The sequence below is a fragment of the Typopeltis vanoorti genome, chromosome 12 (genome assembly GCF_054136105.1).
Source record: "Typopeltis vanoorti isolate ZY-2024b chromosome 12, IOZ_Tvanoo_1.0, whole genome shotgun sequence".
Taxonomy (NCBI): Eukaryota; Metazoa; Arthropoda; class Arachnida; order Uropygi; family Thelyphonidae; genus Typopeltis; species Typopeltis vanoorti.
The window spans coordinates 79981984-79994336 of record NC_143560.1 but is presented as its reverse complement, the minus strand read 5'-3'; the positions used below and the strand labels follow the sequence as shown (position 1 = coordinate 79994336).

Here is a 12353-nt window from a genome sequence, read left to right as displayed (position 1 = left end):
TACCAATTTAAAGACGTATGTACGTAAAAAAAATGAAATAGAACAATTAGGTAGATTCAACATTAAAACTAGGTCTGATACATATACGTTGTAGTAGCTCGGTAAACACTCAAACACTAGAGTGCCTGCTTGCATCATTTCTCAGTCAATCACACTACAGTAAGAAAGCACTCGCAGGCAACCGGCGTTATTGTGAATCGGCGTAAACCGAGGGCTGTCTGTACTTAAAAAAATATTATTCATTAATTCTATCAAAATAAATTACATTTTTGTTTAAATTTTAATTATATTTTATAGATTGATCTTAAAAAAATTATTTATAATCACTTATTTGTTATTATTCCTTAAGATCTTATTTTATATAAGAAAATCTGCTGCAGTTTTTAACTTTATTCCATATTCTGCTGATAACAGAATTTTATTGGAGAACGAAAATTCATACAAAATACTTGTACTTAATTGGCAATTTTTCTTATGTTTATGTAATATGGAAATATTTTAGAGTGAAATCATGTAGCCACCAAATTATTGTATAACATCAAAGAACAAAGAAAGTTAAGTAAAAATTAAATTGTAACAAAGGATTGTTAAAACAAAGATATAACTCAGACGGATTAAGATATGACCTAAGGGAGACAATTTCTTAGTTCTAAAGTTTCGTGCACGTGAAGAAGCATAATTGAGACAAAGGGGGGGGGGGGATTAAAGTTAAAAGAGAGCATTAAAAATAGGAGACTAAATCAAGCAATGTGTTAATAGCTCGGATTTACTCTACTTATTATACAGTCGTAACTCCGAGCTATTAACACGCTTGATTTAGTCTCCTATTTTTAATCCTCTCTTTCAACTTTAATACCCCCTTTGTCTCTAAGTTAAAGTTAAAATAAGTAAAGATAAATATTGAATAGACATTTAGAATCAAGTATAAATAAAAATTGAGTATAACAACCATATAAAAATCATGCATTTACAGTAGACAGGCCGTTCTGTGAAAAAAGAATTAATGAACATCAATATTATATCGAATACATGAAACTTCAAAAGTCTGGTCTGGCACAACACAGTATTGACACTAAACACCGTAGCCAGTGGGATGAACCTTATCTTCTAAATAGAAGTAGGTTTAAATATGAACGCCTTTTCAAAGAAAGTTGCAAAGCTCTTTTACATTGGCCAAATCTGAATCAAAATGATTGTTTCTCTCCCCCATATGTTTGGGAGATTCTTATTTTATGTAACCATCAAAAACAGTATTTAAATTAAGGGGATATTAAATTCCACATTGTTTTAAAACTGAATAAGAAACTCAAAGATTGGAACCAGAGAGTTTCATGCCGAATATAGTAAACTATAAAAGTATCAGCGATTACTAGCGTGAGCTAATGCAAGTAGTCCTAGTATGTAGTACAATACCGGGCAACTCGCAGCAAAGGTGGTAAAGCCTATTGGCTATTTATATTTAAGCATCAAAAACAGTTTTTATAATATTATTTATTAATATTAATTTCTAGCATGCACCAACAATTTTTAATTGGTAAACCACCAACTGCTGTATGTACCTTGTATTCCCGTTTCTTTTCTTTGATTTGCTTGTTTCTACGCACTGATGAAGTACTGTTATTTTCAGTATGAAATATCTGTACTTTCATTTCATTTAAGTTAATTACAATGGTTATTGTGTAATTTATTGTTTATAGTCATGCCATAATCCTTAAAAGGTACTTTTAAATTATGTCTAAATGTGTAGGATCAAATGTTATTCACTCCACCCAGCAACTTAAAAGACACACACAATATCACAAATGTAAATTATTAATAATTTGTCAGTAATGAAAGTATTTCTATTCACACACACCTCCCTGAATTTTTTCTCCCTTATATTTGCCATTCTCACATGGCTCAATTAATCATTAAGATAATTTATATATTTACACCTTTTAGTAAACAAACAAATTATTCCTCTTAATTATTGTTTTCTAATATATCCTAAAACAAACACATTTGTTCTTCCATTTCCCGCTCACAGATTTGGTTGCAATCGAAAAGCATATCACAATATGTGACATGCATACCAACATGCAAATATGTAATTGTGGTGGAGAGATGTTTTCTCTTGCCCTGCCAGAAGGTCAAGGTGGCAGCAAAAGATTTCCAACTGACCCAACATGAACATGTTAAGAAATTTAAACCAAAACATCTGTATCTAATTTTTACTTTCAATTAAACTTCTTTTACTATGAATACATGTTATTATTCTAGTGAATTTTATGCAGTTATCATTCAATCAAAGGAAAGCAGGTGATCAAGCACTAGGGACCAGATATGAGTTAAAGAAAAATTAAGAGAGTGAAATGGTATTAATGGAGAATCATTCAAAAATGAAGAATTTAGGAAAAAAAACTAGACACATTAGTATTCAAGAATATATGAGAAGAGCTAATCAAAATATGGTATGGTCACTTAACAGATAGAAAGTTTAAACATGACAGGTGCTTGATACTATGATGGCAGGAAAAAAAAAATAATAATAAAAATAAAAAATTAAAAAATAAGACATAGGGGAAGACCAAGATCTATGTAGATTAGTGCAGTTAGAAATAACTTAAAAGACCAAAATATATATCACTTGACACTACAAATCCTGACAAATAGACTGATCTAGAGGAAATGCTGATAGCAAGTTAATAATAATGGAAACTTAATCTTATAGTACTAGTATTATACGGTACATATCAGGAATGTAAAAAAAAAAAAAAATCAGCTAATGCCTTTTTTTATTCCCATATAGGGAGTAGACAAGGCCGTTTTAGCCCTATCTAACTTTCGGAGACTGAGTGAGCAGTTCAATCTCCACTGGTACCCAATCAGAGATAGCTGGCCCAAGGCTATCACTAATTAAGCAGCATGCAGTGAAGAGAGACGGCTCAACAAGTGCCACCATCTCATGGTCTCTAACACAATATATTTAATGTCTTAAATAATGTGGGTTCTATGGTCGATTTTCTTGAGTTTACGGGGCTGAGTTTCTGGGAGAAAAAACCAGCTTGCCCGTGCTAGTGATCGACTAACTCAGGAACCGGTTCAAAAAAAGGCTTAGAAAAATTTCCTCTAGTCACTGACTAGATTCGAAAGCAAGTCTTCCTTCATGCGGTCAAGTGCTGTGGTGTGCAAACACCACATCCACTGAGTTACACAGGCTCTTATCAGGAATGTGATTATCTATAATTAGGAATTACTCTAATTTGACATTTAAATTCTCATTAAAAAACACACAAAAAAACATTTGTGGACAATGAGCCTGTACTTATACAGTGTGCCTGTTAAGTGATGAGATTGATTTTTTTTTTTACAAAACAGCCCTTTGAATAAAAGCAAAAAGTGTTTGTAGTTTTGACCACTAGAGTGTGTTGTAATCACAGTTGCAACCTTCAAGTCAGGTGATGCAGCAGTTTCTGTTGAAGTAAGAGTGTGTGAGTGGAGCATGTCAGAAGTTGCATCATGAAACAAATAGCTGTGATAAAATTTTACTGTAAATTAGAAAAAAAACTGCTACAGAAGGGTACCAAGACCTAAAAAAAGTTTACAGCGATAACTGTCTGATCTGTCAACAGATGTTCCACTGGTTTTCAACATTTAAAGAGAGTAGGGAGTCAATGGTGGATGAGCAACGCTGTGGATCGCAAATTTCTGCATTGACAAATGAAAATGTGGTTAAAGCAGAGAAATTGTTGCCCATGACAGGCGAATAACCACTAGGCTACTTGCTGTAGTTTGGCATTGGCAAGGAAACAACCACAGGTGAATAACAGCTAGGCTATTTCTGTACAGTTTGGCATTGGTAAGGAAACGGCCAGATTAATCTTAGAAAGAGAATTGCACAAGTAGAAGATTTGTTCAAGGTTTGCCCTCCACACGTTGACACACAAACAGAGAGAGCATGTTGTTGAAATCTCATCCATGCAGTAGATCAAGATCGTGATGTGTTGTAAAGAATTGTCACCGGTGACGAAAGTTGGTGTTTTCAGTTTGATTCGGAAATGAAACGCCAGAGCATGGAATGGCGTGGAACATCTTCTCCCTGGCAGAAGAAAGTCAGGTTGCAAAAATCACGTGTCAAGACAGTCGTTTTTTTCGATGCTGCTGGAATTATCTGTCGCAAATTTGTTCCTGAGGGCACCACAGTGAATAATCAGTGTTATTTAGGAGTAATGCAATGTCTGTTTCACAACAACAATTGGTTTCTGTTGAATGACAGAGGACTGTTTGCTTCCAGTGAAGCAGTTTCTGGCTTTGAAGTCTATTTGTGTGATCAAACATCCCCACTATTTGCCAGATTTCACTCCTGCAGACTTTTTCCTCTTCCCAAAGATGAAGTGTACCTTGAAAAGGTACACTTCATCTTTGGGAAGAGGAAAAAGGCACATCAGCAACACTGAGGACATCCAATGCAGTGTAACCCAGAGACTAAAGGAGATTCCCATTCAGCATGCCTTCGAACACCTGTATGACAGATGTAAACATTTTGGAGAGTTGGAGAGATACTGTTCTGAACCTGTGTAATTGAGAATTACAAATATAGTTCTTTGTTTTGATATAATAATTACATTAAGTACATTATGTAAATAGGATAAATTCCTTACTTGCTAAAAACAGAAAATATGTTGGATTATTATTATTATTATCCAAGACCCCATGGAGTCAAAGACTCATCTAGGAGGTCCTTTTATCACACTGCTCATCACACCGTGCTTTAAATGCACTCAAATTCTCGGCAGACACTACACTCTCAGGCAAGGCATTACAATCATTCACAACTCTGCATGAAAAAAACCTGCTTCTCACTCCCCTACTCACACCCTCTTCATACAGTTTCCAGGAATGACCTCTAGTTCTCCCCTGATCTCCCACTATTTTCTGTGGAGAGATAAGGGGAGAACCAGATGCATTGATAATATATAACAACTCCTTACTAACTTGTAGGTCTCTATCATATCTCCTCTCTTCCTCCTGTCCACCAGACTCTGCAAGTTTCATCTTCTCAATCTTTCCTCATACTCAACATTCCAGAAGTTAGAAATTACCTTAGTCAGTCACCTCTGGACCCTTTCCAACATCTCTTCTTCCTTCTGAAAACTGGGTAACCAAATCTGGGTGCAACAGACCATGTGAGGCCTAATCAAAGCCTTATATAATGGAACAAGAATCTCCCTACTTCTAAAAGTTAGTGTCCTCTGCATATTCCCAGAAGCATTTCTGTTGTCTTCACAATTTTGGCTATGTGTTCCCTAAATTTCAGATCTTTATCCACTATCACCCCCAGATCTCTTATTTCCTCCACCTCACCAAGCATAACTGATATAGTGGAGTTACTGAGCGAGCACTTTGCAAAAGTATATCATCCAGGTGGTGACATTGAAAATATGAAGGAACCATTAGTTTATACGGGAAATGTGATGAATGAAGTGGAGGTGAATAGACTATTACAGAACTTTAATGTGAATACATCTGTGGGATTGGATGGTATACTGGCAAGGGTCTTGCATGAAGCGGCTAAAGAATTATCAGTGCCCTTGACCATGTTGTTTAATCTGAGTCTCGGGTCTGGTTTAGTCCCAAAGGTATGGAAAGAGGGGAAAATAGTTCCACTGCATAAAGGTGGATCCCAGACTACAGTTGCAAATTACCGACCGATCAGCATATCAGGAGTCATTGTCAAGGGAGAAAGTATTCAAGGGAAAAATACAGGAATGGATTGATGAAAATGAGATACTGTATGGGGGACAGCATGGCTTTGTGAAGGGTAGATCATGCCTCAGTAACTTGCTCAAGTTTTATAACACGGTGATGACTGAACTGGATAAGGGTAATGGATTTACAGTGGTACTGCTGGACCTGGCAAAGGCATTTGACAGGATACCACATGGAATTCTAATCCGTAAACTACAACATATGGCAATGGATATAGGGTTGGTGAGATGGATAGGTGGGTGGTTGATGGAGAGATATCAAAGAGTAGTTTATTCAGGAGTGGAGTCCAAAAGACGGCCTGTGACTAGTGGTGTGCCACAGGGTTCTGTTCTTGGACCACTCCTGTTTAATTTGTTCATTAACGATATAGGGAAGGATCTAAGAGGAACAGTTCATTTGTTCGCTGATGATGCAAAGTTGGGTAGGGCAATAGTGAATGCAGAAGATGTCAAAATCTTGCAGGACGACTTGGATAGATTGGAGTTCTGGGCTAAGGAGAATGGATGTCAATTTAATATGACAAAATGTAAGGTTATGCATTTTGGGGTGAAAAGATTAGCAGCAGTATACCACATTGGTGGAACTGTACTCCAGGAGATTGATGAGACCAGGGACTTGGGAGTGTTGGTGGATAGGGAGATGAAGTTTAGGAGGCACATTGCAAAAGTAGCGAAATCAGCTCATTAACTCACTTGGTTGTTGAAAAATACCTTGACGAGCAGAGACAAGTCTTTGACTACTGTGCCCAGATTTGGCCATCTAGGTTCATTCTTGATGGGGAGGAGGTGGAGAGAATCCAGAGGCTAGTGAGAAAGATGACAGCAGGTCTATGGAACGAACCTTATGAGAACAGGTTGAAGATTTGTGGGTTGTAGAAATTAGTTGATAGGCGAAAAGGGGAGATATGATTGAGACATTCAAATTGCTAAAGGGTTTCTATAGGATTAATTCAGAGGATATTTTTGAGATCAGGACTGGTGGTGGGAGAACTAGGGTGACACCTATGGAAGCTGTGCAAGAGTGTGGTTAGCAGAGGTATTAGAGCTGGGTTCTTTACTTTTAGAGTGGTAAATGAGTGGAATAAGCTGCCAGAGTCTGTTGTGGGTGCTATGACGGTGAGCGAGTTCAAGGCAAGGTATGATAGATACTGTGAGATTGTCGTATAGTTGTGTGGACATGATGTTTAGGGCCTCCCTCGATGAGCCTAAGGACTCCGTGGAGTCGCCCGTAATAATAATAAATTATGCATCCGAGTTTTGTTTTCCAAATTTTAAAACCTTACATTTTGCAACATTGAACTCACATCCCCATTCCTGTGCCCAATAATTAAATTTACTCAAATTATTCAAGTCTTCTTTTCAGGCCACAACATCTCTACTCTTCATGATTCGTCCCAACTTTGTATCATCTGCAAACAACTGAATATCTCCATCCAAATCTTCACCAGTATCATTAATATACAAGTTAAACAGCAATGGTCCTAAAACAGACCCCTGAGGCACACCACTAGTAACTTTCCTTTTCCTATATATCGCTCCCCCATACACAACTTGTTGATACCTATCAGATAGCCAGTCTCCAATCCAATGCACCAATCTAATATCCAACCCCATCTGCTCTAGTTTGACTGTCAACTTATCATGAGGTATTCTATCAAAAGCCGTCGCGAAATCCAAGTATATTACTGTGTATCCTTCTCCTCTGTCCAAGGATGCAGTCACTTTATTGTAATAAGTAAGTAGATTACTAAAACATGACCTCCCTTTAGCAAATCCATGCTGTCCATCAAAGATAATACCATTGTTGTCAACCCAATTCTGGATCCTAGTTCTCACAAGCTTCTCCAACAACTTAACTACAACACTTGACACACACACACACAGATAGGCCTATAGTTTGATGCTCGAGTTCTATCACCTCCTTTATGAAGTGGCACAATCTTGCCCTCCTTCCACTCCTTAGGGACTTGATCGAGTGCAACACTCATATTAAAAAATATGTCAAGACAGGTGTCAACTCCCTGGCACATTCCTTCAGAATAAGTGGCGATGTATTATCAAGTCCCACAGCCTTATTAACATTTAATTTGCTCAACTCCCCATACACCTCTTGCTCACTTACAGTCAGTCTCTCCTCCCCATCATCAACAGCTCTCATTCTCTACATGAAGTCACCTTCACAAGATTGAAAAACCTTTATGAACAGCTCATTTAGTATCTCCACTATATCTTTTGCAACTGCTGTCTTTATACCATTTTCTCCAATCAGTATCATCCTTCCATAATCATTCTTTTTTTTTTTTTTTTTTGCTGGCTACATATTGAAAGAACTCCCTAGGATTCTGTTTGGCTTCATTAGCTAACTGCTGTTCATACCTCTCTTTAGCTACCCTCACCAGCCAAGTCACCCACCTTGCCTGGTCTTCGCAGTCCTCATGGAATTGGTTATTTCCACTTCTCTTATGCTGCCTCCATAATGCTATTTTTCTCTGTATCGCATGCTTAATCTCTTTAGTCATCCATTTTACACATACCTTATTTAACCCTTGTAATACAATTAGACATTGCATCTACTAGATAGTTTTTGAAAATCCCCCAAGCTGCATTACCTGCATTACAAGCTTTTTACCTCTTTTCCAGCTAACTCCTCATTCCATGCTACACCCGCAAACTGTCTTCTGAGCTCTTTATAATCACCCCCCCCCCCTTGTATTTCCACATATACTCTTTTCTTATAGTGGTCCTCACACTGCTGGCAACCACCCAGGTAATCACCTCATGGTCACTCTCACCAACTGGTGGGCGATTTGACATCGCATTTATAATTACATCCTCTGATAAGAGACCAAATCCAAGACCTCAATCCTCGTGTGCTCTGTTACATACTGTCTGAGGTAGTTATCCCTCAAAAACTCAAGAAACTCATCTTCTTTACTTCCAGTTGCTATCTCATCATTCCAGTCTATATCGTCATAGTTAAAATCTCCCATAATGATCACTCTTTTCTTATTTGCTTGGATAATTTGTTGATACAGTCACTACCATCCATATTACCTGTTCTATAACAACATCCAACCAAGTATTTCATTCCATTCATCTCTCTCACACCATACTGCCTCAAAACCACTGGCACTATTTCCCTCTTGCATCTCTACTTTGTATGGACATAACTCTTTCTCTATCATCAATAACACTCCCCCTCTCTTTTTATCCCTTCTATCCTCACGAATCACATCATACCCTTCATCTCTATTTCTGTCAGGATGTCATCCTCATCTAACCATGTCTCACTTATTCCAACAATTTTTGGGTGAACAAACTCAATTAGTGCAACCATTTCATTTGCCTTGTTTCTTACACTTCTAGCATTTGTAAACAAACACAACAGCTCATTCCTGGATCTACAGCTAGTTCCCACTGATACCACTCATTCGATGTGATCTCTCCATGCTCGACTGGAGCCATTTCCCTTTCTGCTTATTCATTTTAGAACCCTATTCAATTCCAACTATTTCCTCTTGATCCCAGGTCATCCCATTCCTTTCCTGTCTACACATGCTCTCACATCCTCTTGGAGCATCCACCTTTCTCACGCTGTGTACCCCTGTCCACCCTGAGCCTCCCCATTTCCTTGTTCATCTTGCACACCCATTCTCTCATTTTCCATACTCATGACACTTCCTCATTCATAACCACCTCTATAATCTCTCCTGCTGTTCCACATCACTTCCCACTTGATCCAATTCATTTTCTGTACTCATTTCTCTACCTTCCAGCAGCAGTCTCTCCAAGCAACTCACACCATAACCAATTAAATGCAGTCCATCGCTCCCATACAGTTCACTTCATCCTTCAAACTCATACTACACATTAACGAACTGTACTCTTCTCTCCTCATACATTTCAGTCAACATATCATTCATAATCCTTGCTCTCTGCCTCATCTCACCACAGTCATACCTAGGCAACACGCTTACTACCCTTCCTGTCACACTAATCTCTTTTATCCATATTAGCCTCCTGATATCCATTCTGACATGCTCTTTGTCCTCTGTCAAGTCATTCATACCTATTAAAACCATCAACTCCTTTGCTTACTCCCTCCTCATATCCAATGATGGCTCATTCCAAGCTTGAGTCAGTAGAATAAGGTGTCATTTAAGGTGATACCTTAAATGCCACCTTAACACTCTTAGAAAACGTTTTTCCTTCTGATATTTCATTTTCACTGAAGTTGTAAAATTTAAAACTAACTTTGGATGATTATAGCTGTGGGCAACTGACTGAATGCAGTTAGCAAATTTTAAATATATTTATAAAATATATTTTATAAATAACTAGTGAATATTAAAACAATGAAAATAAAAAGATACATTTTCTTCTCCAAAAAGTAACACAAAATTTTATTCTGTTTAATCCTTCATTCAAGTGTGAGCAAGCAAAGTTTGCACCTGAAAGTATCTTCAGGACTGGGGTAAGGTGGTACAATAACAGGACAACTAATTGCAAAGGTGGAGCAAGCTAACATCACTCCAATCTCAGTATCTCCCATAATGCAAAACACATCTCCTTGCAGATATGTCTAATGTTATGCATTAAGGGAATGCATAACATTAGATATATCTGCAAGGAGATGTGTTTTGCATTATGGGAGATACTGAGATAGGAGTGATGTTATCTTGCTCCACCTTTGCAACGAGTTGTCCTGGTGTTGTACCACCTTACCCCAGTCCTGAAGATACTTTCAGGCGCAAACTTTGTTTGCTCACACTTGGATAAAGGATTAAACTAAATTTATTATATTCTACCTAAGTGAAAAATAAACTTTCAAAATTTTATTCACTTACCGAATTTGTGGAAAGTGCAACAAAATGCTTAGCCACAGCTGATTGCTATTAAAAGAAAATATGCTAAATAAGAGTTGCCATTTGTTTTCAGAGTCCCTTATAAATAAAATAATAATTTTAATTATTTCCACATAAAAACATAATTATTAATATACTGATTTATTTTAACATTACATTTAAAGCTAAACAGAAAGTGCTGTACTAGTCAGTCATTTATGGAAAAACATTAAACATGTGAGCTTGCTAAAGATCTAAGTTTATAATCATTATTTGCTGTGGAATGAAATAATAATCTTTAAATTTTATTCTAAATTATTTGGGGTCCTAAATAAAATACTACTGAGTGATAAATTTAGTTTTGCCAATTCCTACCAAAAAATCTAATAGTAGACAATCCCTGAATCCTAAATCCAGCTACTCTGAATCTAAAGTCCACTCTTCCCATAAATACCAACTATAATGACAATAAATAGAAATGTATTTAAGGAAATAATGAATATTTGTTTTCTTGATCATCTAACTATAGTAATTATTTGGACAATAGATCAAGTGTTAACTAATAAATATTTATTAAACCTACTAGTTTCACCAAACTTCAGGTGCATACAAGCACTTAGGTTAAAAAACATTTCACAAATATGAATAACTGTAAAATTCTAACGATTATAGTTACAAACTAAAATAACATTGAATGTGAGTGATACACGTATCGCGTGTACATGATTAACTAGTTGTTGCTAAGGTTGTAGTTTGCATTGAAGTTCATTTCCTGTGTGTTAAGAGATCTAATTAGGGTTTTCCATACCTCCGGGAGTATTAAACCCTGGTTCCTGTTAAGGTTATCAACGGAGCGAGCAACTGTAGCTGCTTCTTTAAACATTCAAGAGTGGTAGTCTTCTTCTATGTAAGGAGAAGAACAGCTTTTATCCCATTCAATGACATGGTTAGTTATAGAAAAATGAGATGACAGGCCTGATATGTCTTGTCTGTTGTTTTTGACATAACCGATGTGCTCCTTCTGTCTAATTTCGAGGCTTCTTGATGTCTGCCCAATGTAACTTGAACCACATGAGCATGGAATATTGTAAATTCCAGCATATTTATAGAAAGGATGGTTATCTTTTGGAGATCGTAGTAGTTTATGAATTGTTTCTATAGGTTTGAATGTCACTCTTATTTTGTGTGGTTTGAGGAGACTAGTTTGTTGGAGATGCCACTCACATACAGAATTGCGACAGTTTTGATAGTTTAAGATGACCTACTTGACTTTCTCAATAAGATCAACTCCTTTCATCATTCTATTAAATTTACTCTGGAACTTGAAAGAGACAAACAACTGCCGTTCTTAGACATCTTAATTAAGAAGCAAATTAATGGCCATATAAATCTATCAGTTTACAGAAAACCTATAATACAGGTCGCTATCTACATTTCAGCTTCTCTCACCATATTTCTCACAAACTCAGCGTAGTACACATGTTAAAGAAAAGAGCTGTCCTCATCGCAACAGATAACAAGGACCTTCAAGATGAGTTAACATTGATATCTAATAATCAGTACTTGAACGGCTACCCTCGAAGACTTGTCAACAAAATCTTTTTCTCTGACCACCACAAAGAGAATGAGAGGATACTCAATATATCAAAACTATTGTAATTCCGTATGTGAGTGGCATCTCCAACAAGCTCGCTAGTCTCCTCAAACCACACAAAATAAGAGTGACACTGAAATGTATAGAAACAATTCATAAACTACTATG

At 36.8% G+C, this 12353-nt stretch overlaps 1 protein-coding gene across 1 annotated transcript in view; it reads right to left on the bottom strand.

The window, feature by feature from the left end:
* Pgi (glucose-6-phosphate isomerase) overlaps positions 1-12353 on the bottom strand; it is a 221903-nt gene that overhangs the window by 108126 nt on the left and 101424 nt on the right. Inside the window, exon 7 of the mRNA XM_090401803.1 lies at positions 10595-10639. Coding sequence (XP_090257929.1) covers positions 10595-10639 — 45 coding nt within the window. The remainder of the gene's footprint in view (positions 1-10594; positions 10640-12353) is intronic.